This window comes from Bos grunniens, chromosome 13, assembly GCF_055505025.1.
Source record: "Bos grunniens cultivar Pamir isolate PY7600 chromosome 13, Bosgru_T2T1.0, whole genome shotgun sequence".
NCBI classification, from domain to species: Eukaryota; Metazoa; Chordata; class Mammalia; order Artiodactyla; family Bovidae; genus Bos; species Bos grunniens.
Genome location: NC_141177.1, coordinates 60,598,769 through 60,620,027, shown reverse-complemented (window position 1 = coordinate 60,620,027; position 21,259 = coordinate 60,598,769). Strand labels below are relative to the sequence as shown.

At 37.5% G+C, this 21,259-nt stretch overlaps 1 protein-coding gene across 48 annotated transcripts in view; it reads left to right on the top strand.

Annotated features, from left to right (window-relative positions):
• The window catches only part of MLLT10 (MLLT10 histone lysine methyltransferase DOT1L cofactor), a 208,072-nt gene that overhangs the window by 168,669 nt on the left and 18,144 nt on the right, over positions 1 to 21,259 (top strand). For all 48 annotated transcript variants that reach the window (XR_015139735.1, XR_015139737.1, XR_015139742.1 and 45 more), the window contains one exon: positions 8,119 to 8,297. Coding sequence is in view for 27 of the 48 variants with exons in the window: in XM_086334527.1 (XP_086190653.1) it covers positions 8,119 to 8,297 (179 nt within the window). In the remaining 21 variants the exon portion in view is untranslated. The remainder of the gene's footprint in view (positions 1 to 8,118; positions 8,298 to 21,259) is intronic.

The following is a 21,259-nucleotide window of genomic DNA, read 5'->3' as shown; positions in this document are numbered from 1 at the left end:
GGCTTCTTTCTGCAACTACTACTACACTTAGGTCGGAAATAGCTTTCACATTGCCAAGTTCAGATGGGTATTTTCACTTTTCTTTTTTCATGATCATCTTACATCACTTCCCCTTCTCTTCTTGCCTTAGCTTGGTTGTCCTACTGTTTTGACCATTTGTTTTTAGTTTTCTTGTGGCTTCCCTTTCATCCTGATTTGGTGTTGAAATTCCTTGAGACTCAGTCCTGAGCCTCTGGTTCGCTCATTCCATAATTCTCACCAGATTTAAGATAAATAAAATCTTTGGCCTCAAGTATTGCAGTGATTAAAGTTAGCTCCCTGATTCCACTCTTCTGTTGTCTGTTTTAAAAAAAATCATTTTTGACTCTGTCGAGTCTTTGTTGCTTTGTGTGGGCTTTCTCTCGTTGCAGTGAATGGGGGCTGCTATTTGTTGTGGTGTGCAGGCTGTTCATTGCAGTGCCTTTCTTGCTTCGGAGCCCGAGCTCTAGGCACACAGGCTTCCGTGGTTGCAGCATGTGGGCTCAGTGATTGTGTACACGGACTTAGTTTGTCCACAGCACTTGGAATTCTTGGACCAGGCTTTGAACCGATGTGCCCTGCATTGGCAAGTGGATTTTTATCCACTGTGCCACTGGGCAAGTCCCCTTCTATTGTCTTTTAAGGCATTCGCATTATATTCAAAGTGATCTTTAAAAAATACTATTCTGATCTTGTTACTCTCTAGGTTAAAATGCTTTAATAGTTTTTCATTACTGTGATTTTGGCAAGTCGTTTATTGCCTGCAGAGTTCTACCTGAACTTGTTCTTGGGCTGGATTCTAGCTTCATTTTTGAGTATCTTGTTTCTTTGCTTATTATACCGCACAGAGAATTAGTAGAAAAACCTCATCCAAAACCTTTGGGAGGAGAGAAACAGTAGTTTCCAGGGCCAGGTGAACAAGAACCTAATAGACTACTAGTAGTATTAGACTAACTTAGGTCTGACCATTCTCTGCCGTGGTGGGCATGTGTTAAAGGTGTAAGTTCCCCGCAGAAACGCTCCACATCAGGTTAGATCACATATTCATCCCTGGCCAGGAGTATATCCCTAATGGAAAATAGGGTGCTGTTTGAAAAAGAAATGGGAATGAATTCTTGGCAAGTAAAAATAGAGACCACCCCTAAGGATTTCTGCTCTTTACTGCTGATCCTTTTTTTTTTTTTTTCTTTTTGTACTGTGAATCTTAATTAAGTTACCCTTCATATTCTGTCGTAGCACATTCTACTTTTTCATCATAGCACTAATAGTTGTGTGATTATTTAATGTGTGGATCTGTCACTGTAAGCTCCATGAGTGCAAGGATAGTATCTGTTTTCTTTTTTTGTAGTGTGTTTAGCAGCACATATTGCATCTGATCATATAAGGCACATAAATATTTGTGGAATATTGTAAAATCAGGTCAATTCTGCAATATTCAATTGATATCAAAATGATATAAAACATTTTGAAATATAATGAAACCCAAAAATGTGTATGGTAAGTTAATAAAAGGATTAAAATTCTCTATCCAGTATATAGGCAGCTGTATACAGCACAACTGTAAGCTATGTACTGAAAAGTTTGAAAATATATAATAATATTTAAATATATAAATTAATATTATATTAAATATAGAAAGTACATAATTATATTAAATATATAAATTAATATTTTAATGTTAAATATATTGTTTATCGGAGAAGGCAATGGCACCCCACTCCAGTACTCTTGCCTGGAAAATCCCATGGATGGAGGAGCCTGGTAGGCTGCAGTCCATGGGGTCGCTAAGAGTCGGACACTACTGAGTGACTTCACTTTCACTTTCCACTTTCATGCATTGGAGAAGGAAATGGAACCCACTCCAGTGTTCTTGCCTGGAGAATCCCAGGGACAGGGGAGCCTGGTGGGCTGCCATCTATGGGGTCGCACAGAGTTGGACACGACTGAAGCAACTTAGGAGGAGGAGGAGGAGGAGATTGTTTATATTTCATTATAATATGTTATATATTATAGTGTATTGTATTATATGCATTAATTATATATAATTATATTAAATATATAAATTAATGTTTTTTAAAAATATATTTAAAAGTTTCTTTTCCTGCTTTCACATTTATTTAAAATTATTAACAATAAGTATGTGTTGTCTTTTGAACAAGCTTTTCTCCTTCACTCTTTGTTCAGTTAACTATGTACCTAACCTTTAGGTCTTGGTGTATCATTTTTTCTGCTTCTTAATTTTTCACTTTGATGGCACCCTTTTCTCTTCCATCAGAGCACTTGGCACAGCTTATAGTCATGTGTTTGTTTTAATGTCTGCCTCCCTGGTTAGTTTGTATATTCCTGGAGAGCAGAGATCTTTTCTGTCGTGTTCCCTACTTTATTCCCTGCTCCTAGCATAGTGGCTATATTTTAGCACATATGAAATAAATATTTCTTGGATGGATAAACGAATCAGTATGTTACTGCCACTCTCTTTGTCATTCTGCATCTTTGTTTCTTATTCTGTCTTGAACAGGTGAATTTCAGGGTATTTTCCTAGAGTTTGTGCATTGCAGGATTCAGGTCTATTTAGTTTGATGAATGTCACCTTGATTTGGATTAAAATAGCATATAGCTTGTAAAAGATGGAAATAGAGTGAAGTTAAACAGAAAACAAGTACAGAACAATCTAAAGAGGATCATTTGCTTTCGGAAAAAAAGATTTAGAGGTCTTAGTGATAATGCTGAACCATAATACCTGATGTATGAGAGAGTTGAGGTAAGCAAGTGAGCTTCATTTTCAAAAAACACTCAGAATTCCATGCTTTCCTGATTTGATAAGAAAGGAAAATTTTGATTTGTTCCATTTTATTGCAATAACCTGAACACTAGTTTCAAAGTGTGATTGCTGCCTATTTAGCTGTGCAGTTTCCCATTTAAGTACATGCTAATGCAGTATGAAAATAGACTTAAGTTTAGAGATTGAAGATCCTCAAACACCACAGTTTTGCTTTTTGGTATTATACTTTCATGATATACCATTGCAGTGATAATGGTATTTGTAGTTTTCAAAGTGTAGTGGGGACATTTGGGGCTTCCATGGTGGCTCAGTGGTAAAGAATCTGCCTGCCAATGCAAGAGGCATGGTTTTAATCCCTGGGATAGGAAGATCCCCTGGAGAAGGAAATGGCAACCCACTCCAGGATTCTTGCTTGGGAAAGCCCATGGAGGAGCTTGGTGGGCTACAATCCAAGGAGTTCTAAGAGTCAGATACAATTTAGCAACTAAGCAACAACAACAGGGACTTTAGAGGACCTGACAATTAAAATACAGTACTTTCCTGACTTAACTGTGCTTTAGGCATTGTTAGAGACTTTACATGGATATTCTAAAATAAAAACCTTTAAGGTAGCTATTATCTTGGTTTTATAGCAAAGAACATTATAGAGGCTCAGAAAGTTGAGATCACATGCTTGGGAGAGCCTGTACTTTTGTCTCAGGTGAAAACTTGTGCTCTTGTGATTTCAGCCTTCTGCCTCCAGCTCACTTTTGTCTTTTAGATTTGGTAACTGGAGATTCCATGTATATTATGCTTTATGATAATTTAAAAAAGCACTCTACCTTTTAAGGTATTTTTACCCTAAAACTTAAATTTTGAGTTCAAGTACTTCTCTCTGGAACTCTTCTACCCCACTCTGTTCCTCTGTACTTTTTCATCTCCTATGACCTTCTGGTACTTAGTGTTTCCCTCCTGTATCTAGTGGCTTATGAGTACTTACTAGCTCTGCTGTGAGACTGGGTTCTTGCAAGGAAGAATTCCTTTGTGCTCTTTGCTGTCTTCAATGCCTTTTCAAATAATTAGTACCTCAATATTTGTTGAATGTTAAAACTACCCTTTAAATGGTAATGTTCCCTAGGTCCTGTCTTTAATCTTCTTCTCTTGATCACACTGAGAACTTCTTTGGGTGATCTCATTTTTCCATTCCTTGCCTTTGACCAGTGTCCATATCACAGTTGTTATAATCAGTTACTTAACGAAGCCAAGTAGGTGACATAAATGAATGAGGATACATTATCAGTGTGAACAGAACTTCAGGTTTTTTAGAAGAAAATAGAAATCTAGGCTTTTTAATGTGAAGTTTCTGTGTGTCTTAATATGAACTATAGTTAGCAGGCCAGCAGAAAGCCTTTTTGAGTTTTCATGTTTATTCTATCTTTGTCATCCTTCTGACTCCTGTATCTCTAGACCTGACATCTTCTGACATCCTTGTATCTCTAGACCTGATTTTTCTGCTAAGCTTCAGACTCCCTACATTCTCTTCTAGACCATCTAGGCCTTCTGTGTCCCGTAGGCATCTCAAAGACTGTGATGTTCAACCTGAACCTCAAACATGTATTTAGGAAGTGGTTTCAGTTGTAAAGTCCAATGGCTGTATGAATTTGACTCTTGGTTCCACCATCTACTAGGTCACTAAACAGGTTAGTTCAGTTCCTTAAACTTGTTTGCTCATATGTAAAATGGGAGTAATAGTACTTCATTGGTCTGTTGTGCTAGCACAGTGACCTACACGTAGTAACAAGTGCTGGGCGCTCTCAGTTGCTGTTCCTGCTTCAGTGAATGCTGTTTACCACGCTCACACCCACTTGAGTTCAGTTCAGTCACTCAGTCATGTCCGACTCTTTGCGACACCATGAACCGCAGCACGCCAAGCCTCCCTGTCCATCACCAACTCCCGGAGTCCACCCAAACCCATGTCCATTGAGTCGGTGATGCCATCCAACCATCTCTCATCCTCTGTCATCCCCTTCTCCTCCTGCCCTCAGTCTTTCCCAGCGTCAGGGTCTTTTCCAGCATCAGGGTCTTTTCCAGTAAGTCAGCTCTCCACAACAGGTGGCCAAAGTATTGGACTTTCAGCTTCAACATCAGTCCTTCCAATGAACACCCAGGACTGATCTCTTGGGTGACTGGAGATGGACTGGTTGTATCTCCTTGCAGTCCATGGGACTGTCTTCTCCAACACCACAGTTCAAAAGCATCAATTATTCAGCGCTCAGCTTTCTTCGTAGTCCAACTCTCACATCTATACATGACCTCTGGAAAAACCATAACCTTGACTAGATGGACCTTTGTTGGCAAAGTAGTGTCTCTGCTTTTGAATATGCTGTGTAGGTTGGTCATAACTTTCCTCCTAAGGAGTAAGCGTCTTTTAATTTCATGGCTGCAATCATCATCTGCAGTAATTTTGGAGCCCAGAAAAATAAAGTCAACCACTGTTTACACTGTTTCCCCATCTATTTCCCATGATGGGACTGGGTGCTGTGATCTTAGTTTTCTGAATGTTGAGCTTTAAGCCAACTTTTTCACTCTCCTCTTTCACTTTCATCAAGAGGCTCTTTAGTTCTTCACTTTCTGCCATAGGGTGGTATCATCTCCATATCTGAGGTTATTGATATTTCTCCCAGCAATCTTGATTCCAGCTTGTGCTTCCTCCAGCCCAGCGTTTCTCATGATGTACTCTGCATATGTTAAATAAGCAGGGTGACAATATACAGCCTTGACGTACTCCTTTTCCTATTTGGAACCAATCTGTTGTTCCATGTCCAGTTCTAACTGTTGCTTCCTGACCTGCATACAGGTTTCTTAAGAGGCAGGTCAGGTATGCCCATCTCTTTCAGAATTTTCCAGTTTATTGTGATCCACTTACTGGTGCTTAAGAGTCATTCTTGACCGTTTTCTTTTATTCTTCAAATATAATTAGTTTCCAGTCCTGTGAATGTAATTTTTGTAATGTCTCTTTATTGCTGTTGCTTTAAGTTTTTAAAAAATAATATTTTTGCTCATCAATATTACTGTAGCAGCCCTTAACAGCTTTCTCAATCTCTTTTTAAACCTCTTTCCCAGGCTGTTCTCAGCATTGTGCCCGCGGTTTATGTTTGCTGAAACACAAAATCTGGTCACACCAAACTTCTGCTTACAGTCCTTTAGTGGTTTTCTATTGTCTCTAAATTTCTAACACATTAATTTTTACTATTCTTGATTCCTGCTTATTTTTTAGCCTCATTTCTGCTTAGGCTGCATGGGTGGTACATATAAGCTCTTGGAATCTACTTGGCTCTTTGTGGCATGTTTCTTCCTCAGAATGCCCTTCTCCTCTGTCCTGCAGCTTCTTTAGGAATGGGCTCTAAAGGTACGCTTCTCACCCACAGTCTCTCCCTCCAGGTCTGGGTCAGATGCCCCTCTTTATGCACTCCCAGCCTCCCGAGGATGTCTCTGTCACAGTGCTCTTCACAGTCTTTTGTAATTGTCTCTTTTTTCCGCTAAGCTTCTTGAAGGCAGAGACCACATGTCTTGAATGGCTTTGTATTTCTAGAGCTTAGAATAATGTCTGGTAAACAGTGAGCTCTCAGATGTTTGTGGAAATGAATGCATTTGTTGAGTGAATAAGTAGTTATCTTTTTTTTTTTTCCTGGAGAAATGGTAGATATAAAAAGGGTCTTAGGAGCCTTAGTTATAGCTGTAAGACCTTTAAAAATGTCCCAATTTTTTTTTAATTCCCCTTGTTTGAAGATTATAGGTACTTTTATATATATATTATGAATTAATAGTATTTGTATTTTTTAGACACAAAGTAAATTGTACTATCATTATAGATAACTAGTTATTGCCTTCGAGGCCTGTATTTTCTCACTGTTTTTGTTTTTTGTTTTTAATACAGCCCTCTTAGATTCTTTTTTCCCCTGCTTTCTCCTCTGTGTTAGGATCTTATTACCTCCCAGCCTTCCAGGAGCCCTGGTTTATTACAAGATTTCTCAGTTTCTTTTGCTGTTGACTCCAAGGGCCAGATAATTCTTAGTTCTGAGGAGCTGTCCAGTTCATTGTGAGATGTTTAGCAACATCCCCTGGCAATTACCCCTAGAGGAGGAAATGCCTACCTTCTCCAGTACACTTGTCTAGAAAACTCCATGGACAGAGGAGCCTGGTGTGCTACAGTCCATGTAGTCACAAAGAGTCGTGACAGGACTGAATGACTGAGCCTGCACACACCATTGACCTACCAGATGCCAGTAGCCCCTCCTAGTTTTGACAACCAAAAATGTCTCCAGACACTGTCAAGTCTCTTGTGGAGCAAAATCACCCCTGATTGAGAGCCCAGTGGTTTATAGGGATTCCTGTCTCTTAACCTTTATCCTTAAAGAGCCTCTCCTTGGACTCCTAGGCATCAGTATAAGAACACGAGCTCCAGTCTTTTTAAAAGAAACCCACAGAGCACTTTTTAAGTAACTCTTTGTTTCCTCTTAACTTTTGTTCATGTTCTCTCTCTGTTCTCTTCCCATCCACTTTTCTAGACAGGATTGCTTCTGTTCTTTCTTTCTGGCTTTTACCCCTGTGGTGCCACTGAAAATGCTTTCAAGTCTTTATAGTCCTTTTCTGTGTTCTCTGAAGTGAATGCATCCAACACCTCATATTCCATGTCCCTGGCCACCCTGACTCGTACTTAGATATCCCATCCAGTCAGTCATAAAGTCCTGTTTATTTTACCTCTCGAATGTCTACAGAACCCACCGGTACTCTTTATTCTCACGGAGGGGGTGTCCACCAGTGGCATCAAGCTTTTTGTTGTTCTTGGCATGTCTAGTCTTGTTCCCTTTATTTTCTGCATTGTAATCTGGATGTTCTTCCGAAGACAGAGTCTCCTACCATTTCAGACCTTCTCAGTTCATGACCTCTGGCTCCTAACTCTCTGCATTTTTGAAAGGTTTACCAAGTGATTTTTATACAGTTTCTAATGTCTTCATTTTGCGGTTTAACAAACATGTCATTTCTTTTAGGAATTCCTAAAATCCTTATTATTATTCTTACAAAGCACCTCCTGAGGTGATTTCTGTCTCTTAACAAACCATCATTGATGTGTAAAAAATGACTTAGGTTCTTTAAAACACCTGCTTTATGAAAAGTCAGTTTTTATTATTTTTTTTTTAAACCAATAAAATTATCATTGTGGGAAGGATCAGGAGCAAAGATGGGTACTCTAACGTATTGATTAATATTGCGTGTCTGTGACAGATTTGACTGCTAAGTTATAAAATATTTTAATAAGACCTTTTTTTCCCTTATAGGTATTTATAACAGCAATGATGTAGCAGTATCATTTCCAAATGTAGTATCTGGCTCAGGATCGAGTACTCCTGTCTCCAGTTCTCATTTACCTCAGCAACCTTCTGGGCATTTACAGCAAGTGGGCGCTCTCTCCCCGTCAGCTGGGTCATCTGCACCCTCTGCTGTTGCTGCAACTCAGGTAAATTATTACAATGTTACAAAGTAATGTGGATCGTTTTGTCATTTTTAAACTGTTTTATTTTAAGAGAGAAATGAATAGGACTTCCTGTAGGAAGTTATAAAATGTCTCAACCTGTATTGACATGAGTGGAAATAATACTCATTTTTACTTGATATTCCTGAGAGCACAAACTGATGTTGGCACCAACTAATTCTTTTAGATTTCTGCATTTCTGATTTTGTCCTAATAATGTGAAATAGTAATTTGGGGGCAGCTTTTATTCTTTATTTTAAAACTAGGACTTACAAGTACAGTTCAGTTGCTCAGTCATGTTTGACTCTTTGCCACCCAGTGGACTTCAGCACACCAGGCTTTCCTGTCCATCACCAACTCCCAGGGCTTGCTCAAACTTGTGCCCATCAAGTGGTATTATCCAGCCATCTCCTCCTCTGTCGCTCCTTCTCCTCCTACCTTCAGACTTTCCCAGTATTAGGGTCTTTTCCAGTGAATCAGTTCTTCCCATCAGGTTGCCAAAGTATTGGAGTTTCAGCTTCAGCATCAGTCCTTGCAGTGAATATTCAGGACTGATTTCCTTTAGGATGGACTGGTTGGATCTCCTTGCAGTCCAAGAGACTTTCAAGAGTCTTCTCCAACACCACAGTTCAAAAGCATCAGTTTTTCGGCACTCAGCTTTCTTTATAGTCCAACTCTCACATCCGTACATGACTACTGGAAAAACCATACCCTTGACTAGATGGACCTTTGTCTACAAAGTAATTGTCTCTTTTTTTTAACATGCTCTCTAGGTTGGTCATAGGTTTTCTTCCAAGGAGCAAGCATCTTTTAATTTCATGGCTTCAGTCACCATCTGCAGTGATATTGGAGCTGAGAAAATAAGTCTGTCACTGTTTCCATTGTTTGCCCATGTATTTACCATGAAGGGATGGGCCCAGATGCCATGTTCTTCCTTTTTTAATGTTGAGTTTCAAGCAAGCTTTTTCACTCTCCTCTTTCACTTTCATCAAGAGGCTCTTTAGTTCTTCGCTTTCTGCCATAAGGGTGGTGTCATCTGCATATGTGAGGTTATTGATATTTTTCCCTGCCATCTTGATTCCAGCTGTGCTTCATCCAGCCCAGCATTTCACATGATGTACTCTGAATATATATTAAATAAGCAGGGTGACAGTATACAGCCTTGACATACTTCTTTCCCAATTTCAAACCAGTCCATTGTTCCATGTCTGGCTCTAACGGTTGGTTCTTGACCTGCATACAGATTTCTCAGGAGACAAGTGGTCTGGTATTCCCATCTCTTTAAGAATTTTCCACAGTTTGTTATGATGCACACAGTCAAAGGCTTTGGTGTACTCAGTAAAGCAGAAGTAGATGTTTTTCTGGAACTCTCGCTTTTTTGATGATCCAATGGATGTTGGCAATTTTATCTCTGGTTCCTCTCCCTTTTCTAAATCCAGCTTGAACATCTGGAAGTTCACTGTTCATGTACTGTTGAAGCCTGGCTTGGAGAATTTTGAAAGTAATGCTAGCATTATTTTGCTAGCGTGTGAGATGAGTACAGTTGTGCGGTAGTTTAAGCACTCTTTGGCATTGCCTTTCTTTGGGATTGGAATGAAAACTGACCTTTTCCAGTCCTGTGGCCCCTGCTGCATTTTCCAGATTTGCTGGCATATTGAGTGTAGCACTTTGACAACATCATCATTTAGGATTTGAAATAGCTCAACTGAAATTCAATCACCTCCACTAGCTTTGTTCATAGTGGTCCTTCCTAAGGCCCACTTGACTTCACATTCCAGGATGTCTGACTCTAGGTGAGTGATCACACTATCATGGTTGTCTGGGTCATAAAGATCTTTTTTGCGTAGGTTTCTTCTGTTTTTTCTTACCACCTCTTCTTAATATCTTCTGCTTCTGTTAGGTCCATATTGTTTCTGTCCTTTATTGTGCCTGTCGTTGCATGAAATGTTCCCTTGGTGTCTCTAATTTTCCTGAAGAAATCTCTAGTCTTTCTCATTTTATTGTTTTCCTCTATTTCTTTGCATTGATCACTGAGGAAGGCTTTCTTATCTCTCTTGGCTATTCTTTGGAACTCTGTATTCAGATGTGTAGATCTTTCCTTTTCTCCTTTGCCTTTAGCTTTTCTTCTTTTCTCAGCTATTTGTAAGGCCTCCTCAGACAAAATTTTGCCTTTTTGCATTTCTTCTTCTTGGGGATGAGTCTTGATCACTGCTTCCCATACAGTGTTATGAATGTCCATCCATAGTTCTTCAGGCACTCTTAACAGATCTAATCCCTTGAATCTATTTGTCACTTCCACTGTGTAATCATAAAGGATTTGGTTTAGGTTATAGCTAAATGGTCTAGTGGTTTTCCCTACTCTCTTCAATTTAAGTCTGAATTTGGCAATAAGGAGTTCATGATCTGAGCCACAGTCAGCTCCTGGCCTTGTTTTTGCTGACTGTATAGAGCTTCTCCATCTTTGGCTGCAAAGAACATAATCAGTATGATTTCGGTATTGACCATCTGGTGATATCCATGTGTAGAGTTGTCTTTTGTGTTGTTGAAAGAGGGTGTTTGCTATGACTAGTGCGTTCTCTTGGCAAAATTGTGTTAGCCTCTGCCCTGCTTCACTTTGTACTCCCAACTGCCTGTTACTGCAGGTATCTCTCAACTTCCTAGTTTTGCATTCCAGTCCCCTGTGATGAAAAGGACATGTTTTTTGGGTGTTAGTTCTAGAAGGTCTTGAGGTCTTCATTGAAGCGTTCAACTTCAGCTTCTTCAGCATTAATGGTTGGGGCATAGACTTGGATTACTGTGATACTGAATGGTTTGCCTTGGAATGAAACAGATCATTCTGTCATATTTGAGACGGCACACAAGTACTGTATTTCGGACTTTTTTGTTGATTATGAGGGCTATTCCATTTCTTGTAAGGGATTTTTGCCCACAGTAGTAGATATAATGATCATCTGAGTTAAATTTGCCCATTCCAGTCCATTTTAGTTCACTGATTTCTAAAATGTCAATGTTGACTCTTGCCATCTCCTGCTTGACTGCTTCCAATTTGCCTTGATTCATGGACCTAACATCCCAGGTTCCTATCCAATATTGTTCTTTATGGCATTGGACTTGACGTCCATCACCAGTCACATCCACAACTGGGCGTTGTTTTTGCTTTGGCTCCATCTCTTCATTCTTTCTGGAGTTATTTCTCCACTCTTCTCCAGTAGTAGCACATTGGTCACCTACCAACCTGGGGATTCTTCTTTCAGTGTCCTATTTTTGCCTTCTCATACTGTTCATGGGGTTCCTAAGGCAAGAATGCTGAAGTGCTTTGCCATTCCCTTCTCCAGTGGACCACGTTTTGTCAGAAGTCTCCACTATGACCCGTCTGTTTTGGGTGGCCCTACATGGCATGGCTCATAGTTTCATTGAGTTAGACAAGGCTGTGTGGTCCATGTGATCAGTTTGGTTAGTTTTCTGTGATTGTGGTTTTGTTTTGTGTGCCCTCTGATGGATAAGGATAAGAAAGGATAAGAGGGTTAAGGACTTACAAAGTATGAACCAATTTTGGACTTAGGTGGTTTAAAAAATTTCTTTTATAATTTTAAAATCACAGAAGTAATATATGAATATCTACAGTCTAATTTTTTTAAAAAAACAGTGCAGAAGAATATAGGATTGAGAATGAATGATTCCTTTAAGTCCTTATATACTTACATGATTTCTTCCTAGTGGATAAGAAAGAATATTTATAAAATTATAAGCAGTGGTGACTATGTTGGTGATTTTGCATCTGTTTAACCTTTTTCTTCATTTTCTATCTAGAACTTGATAGGTGCCCTAGTCTACAGGAATGCTCTAAGACCTAGAGTCAAAGCAGAGAAATCATAGTCTTGAATTACATATATAGGACAGTAAATGGGCAAAGTTTCTCATGGGTATATGCTTGCACACGTGCACACACACACAGAGTCCACCCCTCATTCCCCATCCTCAACCCTCAGATTTCTTCAAAGGTGATAATTTAAACTTCCTATTTGTTTTATTTATTGACATTCTCTTATAATTTTATTTTTATTTTCACTTTACCCAAAGCCTCTAAAAGTCTCAATGTTTTGAGAAAATTCTAACAAAGACAAATGTCTAATTATAAGCAACTAGTTAAGTAGTTGTTTGTAAGTTGCTGTAAACTCATGCTTTATGTGCGTGTGCGTAATTTACATTGTGTGGGCCTTTAGAGTATACCTAGGCTTTTCCAGCATATCCTGTAATCTGTACATCAAAGCATAGCATTGTTATCTTTAAAGTATGTAACCGTGAAGTGTAAACAGTCACCTTTTAATTAGGTCAAGAATTGGAATAAACAGTAGTTCAGCATAGAAAAACAATGGCACGATTAGTGGTATTGTCTTTGACAATTTGGTGAACTTAACCTGAGCAAGGGGAGTTTGACTAGTTTAGGAGAGTTTTTCTCTAGCTGCTGTCACTAGCCTTGGTGAGGTAGACATAATCACAGGGATTTGGGGTTAGAGAGGGTGAAAGGGTAAATGAGAGAATGGCCCTTATAAATAGCTTTATCTCTTTTAATTAAGTGTAACCATATGCTGTTGATAGCTTTATATCCTTGGAAAGAGTCTCACATGAACATTTTCAATGTGCGTTTTTCTTTCCTTTCTTTATAAAAGTCTGTTTTAATTACTCTCTGGTTAATTCCAGGCTGAATTAAGCAAAAATCTCATTTCTTCCCATTCATTATGTTTGTGGTTTTGAGGGTTGGCATTAGGGAGATGGGTGGGGGAAGTGGTAGTGAAGAGAAATTTATAGCTAGAGGAAAAATTCCACTTCACATATGACTCAACTGAAGAACAAAGAAATCATAGTTGCAAGTAATCCAGGATTCAGTCCAATTAAAATCTTCACTGTTTATCCTCTTTCCCTGTTGCAGTAAGATGGGTAGCTTATAAATATGATCATCCAGTGAGACTCACATGCTACATGCTGAGACAGCTGCATCTATGTTTCTCTCCAGCAGTAAACGCTTTCCGCCTTCACGCCGGAGTGTATTTAGCCTGGCTTAGCTAGTGCTGCTCTGGCAACCATCAGTCTCCAGGCAACTGAGGCAGGTTGACCTCTGAGTTGAATTGAGTGCAAAACTACTTCAGTTTAGCTGCCTGAGACAATAGTATTGGTTTTGAATGTACAAAGTGTGAATTTTCTAGACAGTGTGCAAAGGAAAGGATTCAGAAATATTTAGAATAAATTGAATATTTAGATAGAACTCCTAAAATTGTGATGCACTTGGTAATTTAATCTTATTTTCAAAACAATACGTTTATATCTGTTTATGTATAGGCCTTGCATGTTTTTAAATCATAAAATTCAGTGTGTTTAACCCCATTTTAGCCTTTTATTTAGAGTTTCTTTATAGGTAGTTTATTGAAAAGTGAAGAGTAGTGCTTACACACTTAAAGTGTGTAAATTAAAACTATTAATATGTAAAATATAATTGTAGAAGACTTGTTACACAGTTACTGAGAAAACCATCACAGCAGCCAGCAAATATTTTAAAGAAATAAAAATCAGAGAATAGAGGTGTTAAATTTGAACAGTGTTTTGACTCTCTTCCTTTCCCTCCCAAAAACTTTATGAAAGTAGTCATTTTTAGTGATGGTCTTGGTGCCAGCAGGATAAAAATAAGGAGATCATTCTTGATCTTTCTGGCCTTGGTTTTAAGACAAGCAGGCCTCTTATTTGGTTTGTTTGATGTCTTAAGGATTGTTCCCAAGCAAGTGGTCGGGGATATATAATCAGAAAGAACTAATAGAAATTAAAAACTGAGACTAGATTTGTGCCTTTAATGGGGCAAAAAGGAGACACTTGTTAAAATTTTGGAAGAAAAAGTCTAATGCTTAGCAACCCTAATTTGAAGGGAAAAAAAAAACTTTTAAAAATGTTTGATAACCTTGTTTTCATATTGTTTGATGTTAAATCCTTTTATTTGATAAACTTGTTTTTAGGGTGATTATTCCTTCACAGATATCAGCAGTGTATTACATTATAGTTACTATTTTATAGTTTCTTAACATTGTTGGAAGATAGAACTGCTGTCTGTGATGTTTTTAATGGTGGGTGCTCTGCTCTTGTTGTATCATCGGTGGAGATATAAATTAGTTTCTGTAGGTGTGCCATTAATTTTTCATTTTGCCTTTCAAATTCCACTATTTCCCAGTTCTACGTTCATTCTGTTTTGTCTTTGGGAGGAATGCAGGTGCTTTGGTTTGAAGGATTACTTTAGTAGAATTAAAGGCAGAATGTAATGAAAATAATTGTATTCTAACATCTTGCATTCTGAGTTTTGCTTTTGGATACAGTCTTTGGGTAGATAATTACGGTTTCTTGTTTCCTCTATGTTGCTATTATACAAATGATACAGTTTAAAAGTAATTTAAATGAAGCAACTTTTAAGGTTTATTTATGTGATATTTAGTAAATGCAGATAAATTGAAGTATTTTAAAGGTATAACTTAGCAAATACTGTTTTGCAGATTTCTTTTAGACTTTTGCTTCAAGGACTGTAAGTTTGGTGTGTATGTGTGGTGTGGTTGTGTGTGTTGGGGAGTTACTGTAGATCTAATTCTGGTTTCCTTTCGGATATGTTTGGTAGGACACTTTGATTTTGTTTGGAAAATGCTTCAGTTTCCCAGGCAGATTCACCTGTCTTTGAAGGAGCTCTGACTTGATTGGTCAGATTAAAGTTTCATCTGTCTTAAACAATTGCAACATGACTTAAAATTTTACAGGAGTTATCTTTCTGAGCAGAAAAGGTTTTAAAAGTGCTTTCTAACATTTCTTACTATTGGATGATAAAGAGGTTAAGGGACATAGATGATGAGTCTCTGTCGAAAAAAGATGTCTGGAATTTTACTGTGTCTGTTTGTGTGACACAATGCAAAATAGCAGAAATTGGGTCAGAAATCCTAGGTTCCTGGGACATTACTACTACTAGTGTGGTGGTGGGTAGATCTTTTACATTTGTGGGTTTTAATTTTTTTATATATGAAATGGAATATTTTAAATACCTACTCTACCTGCAATACAGGTGTATTTTGAAGTTCAAATGAGAAAAGTACTTTGCAGACCATAAGTACTTTGGAATTCATAGTCACTACAGTGATGTTACAGTTGTTATAGGACATTTGAATTTCAGCTCTTATAGAAACAGCCTGATTGCCAGTGAGAAAATTGTACAGAAGCACTTCCTTTACTAAAAATGGTGTTAAACTTTTCTGTTAAAACTTACAATTTCATATTACTACAGATAGATGAATTTTAGTCATTTTACATACAGCTGTTGAATGAGATCTTTTCCTTTCTTAAATTATTTCAACAGCCTATTTAGGGACTTAATAATTTTCCCTCCAAAAGATAAGTGATATGTTGATTACATATTAACCAATTAGAAACCTGCTTATAGTTGGTGGTTATTCTGTACAGTCCTGTTGTCCAATCATAAGTGTTCATTGATGGTTTAACTACAATTTAATCCTCCCACGACTTTGTAGAAACTCAATTGTGGGGCATTTCAGCATTAGCCTAAACAATGGTTTTGAATACGTTAAGCTCCTAACAATTAGGGAGCAGTTTGGGGCATTGAATAAAGTGGAATGATGCAATTGAACCTGACAGCTTTAACAGTCAGCCTACTCATGGGACCTGAAAGTTGTTCACACTTGGTTTCTTCTCTCATCACACACAGAGCATTAAAGCCCAATGGTTGGTGGTAGCTGACACAGAATTGGGTCTGTTATCAGGGTACATTTTATAGTACAAAGTTAGAATTAAGTTAGAGAACATACGAAACTTTCCATTGTTCTCTAATTTTTCATAGAAACCTTTGTAGTCAAATTGTGTGTAAATTTTCATTAAAATATTTGAATTCTTACAGTATATTTGCAGTATTGCTGTGTTATTGCTATGTTATTATAAAATATATAGATTAAAATGTCATTGCATAATGAGATATTAATACTATTTAATTTTTCTCAGGGAAATGTTTTGTTCTTTGAAATATAACCATGTTCATATCAGAATATAATTGGCAATTTATATTCTCTAATGAAGTTAATGGAAAAGATGGAAGCCATAATAGCTTAGGAAAATAATTTTAAAAAAGCACAGTAAAATTTGAGTGCTTGCTGTGTGTCGTGCATTCTTCTCAGCCCTTCTATACATCAACTTAATTTCTCATAATATTCTTAGAAGGTAGTTACTATTTCATATCTCCATTTTTACAGATGGAGCTTAAAGACAGAGCTTTAGTGCCCCACCCAAGCAAGGTGCCATAGGTTGGCTTATGGCAGATACAGTGATAATGAAAAGTTTTTCCCTGTAAGAGTGTACATGAAGTAGGAGATTTTAAAATAATACTGCTTAGTGAGCTGATGATATTTTGAAAGAATGCAATTTTAAATCAGGAATCAGAGTTGGAAAGTTTGAGGAGGAAGCTACTGTGTTTTAGAGCTTGTTTGCATCATTTGACTTTAATGTTTATTGACAGGTTAATTGTGCATTTTTAAAATATGCTTGCTGTGACCTCTTCCTATATGATTGAAGCATGAAGTTTCATATTCACCCCTAGATGATGTATTGCTATACTTTTCAAAGGTGAAATTTTGATAGGTACTACTCTTTCAAACCTAATTTTACTTCTTTATACTTTATCATTCTGCCTTTACCAACAGTGGGGAGGGGGGAAAAACTATCAATACCCACTTTTAAGTCTGATATTCAGTTAATTGAATAGATTTAGCCTGATTTTTTTTCCCCCTCCACAACTAACTCCTTTAGAATGAGCCAGGTGCCTAGGAATTTGATAGATTCACTTCACTCTAAAACTACAACCCTTTTAAAAACTTCTCTGTGGTCATAAGCAGACATTTGGAATATAAGAGGTGAACTATTAATAGGAAATTTCAAGCTGAAATGTAATTTTAATCTTGTTAATATTTTAATAGGGTATGTCAGTCTACTTAGGAAACACTAAATTTCTTTGATTTTGAGTTTAAATACTACCTTGGATAGTGGCTTGCATATCTTTCTAGATGCTTATCATAGTAGTCTAAATTTGGTAAGGTTTTTCTCTTTCTCAGGTGAAAAAGTGAAAGTCACTTAGTCGTGTCTGCCCTTTTGCAACCATTCCCTTCTCCAGGGAATCTTCACGACTTAAGGGTTGAACCCAGGTCTCCTTGGATACCTAAGCATATTTTGCTTTAGTGTGACTTAGATTTAGCTCAGTAATTATTAGATTTACTTTACTTTGCTTTGGGTCCATTTTGTAAAATAATTATTACACTTACTAAGATTGTTACTAGGATCTTGGAATAGGTATAGTATAACATCTTGTGTGTAAGTGGTTCCTTCAGTTATTAATCTTGGGGAGGGAAAAAACCCAAGATCATATATTTGGAAGTGAATCTGGACTAACACCTCTTTTTACATTTTGAGTAGATTACTTCATTTCATCAAAATACTATAAAGCCAAGTAACAGGTTTTTTGCAATCATATTCTTTTTTGTTTTAGCTTTTTATTTTGAAATAATTTTAGGTGTATGGAAAAGTTGCAGGAACAGTGCAGAGTTCATGTGTATTATGGATACTTTCACTCAGCCTCCCCAGTGTTTTAACAGCTTATATTCTTTATAGTGCCAACAGGCTCAAGAACATACTTGCCCACAGTAGACATTCTGCTTTCCAGGCCAAGATAGAATTGAAATACCATAAGGTGTGTACTTACTTCCAAAAACAAATAGCACTTTCTTTTTTTTGGGTAATTGAAGTATAGTTGATTTACAGTGTTGAGTTAATTTCAGGTATACAGCAGAATGATTCAGTTGTGGTGTGTGTGTATATAAACTTTTTCAGATTCTTTCCTCTTACAGGTTATTTCAAAATACTGAGTGAAGCCCCCTGTGCCACGCAGTATGTCCTTGTTGGTAATCTATTTTATATCTAGTATATGTTAACTCTAGTTTATCCCTCTCCCCTCCCCCTTTCTCCTCTGGTAACCATAAATTTATTTCTATATGGGTATATCTCTGTTTTATATGTAAATTCATTTGTATCTTTTTTTTTTTTTTTTTTTGATTCCACATATAAGTGATATCCAGTTCCCTTGTGGCTCAGACAGTAAAGAATCTGTCTATAATACAGGGGACCCAGGTTTGATCCCTGGGTCCGAAAGATCCCCTGGAGAAGGCAGTGGTATCCACTCCAGTATACTTGCCTGGAGAATTCCATGGACATATGAACCTGGTGGGCTATAGTCCATGGGATCCCATAAAGTTGAACATGATTGAGCAGACTAACACATAAGCAATATCATAGAATATTTGTCTTTCTCTATCTAGCTTTATTTCACCTAGTATGGTAATCTCCAGATGCATCCATGTTTCTGCAAATGGCGTTATTTAATTCTTTTTTATGACTAAGTAGTAGTCCATTCATCTGTTGACAGACATTTACATTGCTTCCATTTCCTGGCTGTTGTAAATAGGGCCACTATGAACATTGGGGTGCATGTATCTTTTCAGATTATGGTTTTCTCCAGATGTATGCCCAGGAGTGGTATTGCTGAATCATATGACAGCTCTGTTTTTGGTTTTTAAAGATCTGTACTTTCTTCCACGTGGCTGTACCAATTTATATTCCCCCATCAGTGTAGGTTGTCTCTTTCGCTTTTCCTTCTTTATTGCTACTAAAAGTTGTAGAATCTTTTGGCTAAAATGTTGGGAGTTTCTTTGCTCCAAGTTTCCTGCAGAGTTATCAACAGTTTCCAGCAGTAACCTTTGTAAATATCATTTCAGAAATGTTGGCCAATGTCAGAGATTTGTAGAGTCTTTGCTAGCTCATGCTACCTGCAAAAATGACGGTAATGACTTGAATTTAATGTAGAGTGGTTTAGGTGCTCTCATATACCACAAAACCCTAGATGGTAAAAATTGGTAATTTTCAATCTCTCTTGGAAATTCCTTATTTAGATAAATACAATAATTTTAAAAACTACCTGGTAATTTTTAAACAATCAGAAAATTGAGGGAAATTTGTCATTCAGGATAATGAATGTATTTCTAATTGTTTTTATTATTAATTTTACCTTTGCCTACCATCTTTATAAAATCCATACTTTCTTGCTTTGAAATTGTGCTAACGATGATTTATCCTCTTCCTGATGGTAGTCATTACGGAAATGAGTTATGCTGTGTTGCTTTGCATTTTGAGCCTTTAGTGTAGTGGGTGGAGTGTGTGATTGAAAAAGTATGATGATTTGGAGACTACATCAAGAAATTTGAAGCTAACAGGGATAAATATAAAGCCCTTGACAGAAGGAACCCTTCCTGAAAGAGAATAGCATCTTTGATTCTTATCAAGAGACTAAGGAAGCTTATAAAACTGATAATTGGAACTAGAAAAGCAGTTCAACTGGTGTAATAGTTGTGATTCAGCCAGTGGATGAGTGCACTAGCACGAGAGTCAAAAGGCTGGGGTGCAGGTGTGGCGACCCTTCCTGCCCATGCTCTCAGAGCCAGGCCCGGCCAGCACTCGGGAGTGTGCTCTTTCTTGCTCGTATTTTTCTCTCCTCTTGCTGTCAGCTGTTACTTCTTGCTGCCAACAAAATGTCTCAAGATATTACTTTTTCTTCCTCTTTCTAATTAATTTTCCACTTCTAATCTGTTATATGCTTAGTTGATCTTTTTAGAATTATGTCTAGAGTAAGAGTAAATTGGCTCTGCAAAGGGCATTTTTAAGTGTGAGGTGCCCAAGATTTTAAACTGGGTTTCTAGTAACATCTGGTCTTTCTGTTTGTCTCTGGATTTTTCTCGTTCTAAGTTACTTTATGAGTAGCTGATTCCCAAGCTTATTAACTTCTGAAGAGGTTTAAAAAAAAAAGTTTTCCTATCTTTCCGTTTCTGACACATTTTATATATTCTATGCATGGTAAGTGTCTAGTGTGATCTTCAGATTAAAGTGATGACTTAGCTTTTGCTGCGGAGAAGGCAATGGCACCCCACTAGTACTCTTGCCTGGAAAAATCCCATGGATGGAGGAGCCTGGTGGGCTGCAGTCCACGGGGTCGCTATGAGTCAGACACGACTAAGCAACTTCACTTTCACTTTTCACTTTCATGCATTGGAGAGGGAAATGGCAACCCACTCCAGTGTTCTTGCCTTGAGAATCCCAGGGATGGGGGAGCCTGGTGGACTGCCATCTATGGGGTCGCATAGAGTCAGACACGACTGAAGCGACTTAGCAGCAGCAGCAGCTTTTGCTGAGGGGTGATTGATTGTGAAACAGGACTGTATAATCCAAACTACTGACTTTGTATACATAGCTTTAATGAGAAGAAAAATGAAACCCAGAAATTGACCAATTGAACTTAGACATTATATGAAATGTACCCTTTGAGACAATGGAAAGCAAGGACAGGATTCTATGTCACGGGGACTATTCCTGTGACTTGTAAAGTCCAGTTTTTATGTTTAGGAAGTTGGCTAGAGGCCAAATATTAATGTCAGGGTCTGAGTCTTTCCAGAAGCATGGTTTATTCTCTGTAATATTTTGCTTGTTGTCATTGCTTTGTCGTTTTGGTCTCTTTTTGTGCAGTTAAACATGTCAAAATGTTCTACATCTTTTGTTCTACTGTTATTCAGCTTATTTATATTAAAAACACCTCAATTCTTTGAAATTATTTTCCAGAATTTTGTTCTGCAATAACTACACAATTATTTCATTTTACAAAAGTTTTGATTTCACTTCATGAAAAAAGAAAAATCTACTTTGAAATGTGTGGTTCTGTTAAATCTGAAAAGTATTTCAGACTAGTGATAGCCTTCTGTGAGTTAGCAATGTTTTGTGTACAAGAGATTTGCTTCCAAAATGCCACATTTTTGAGGTTATAATATTCT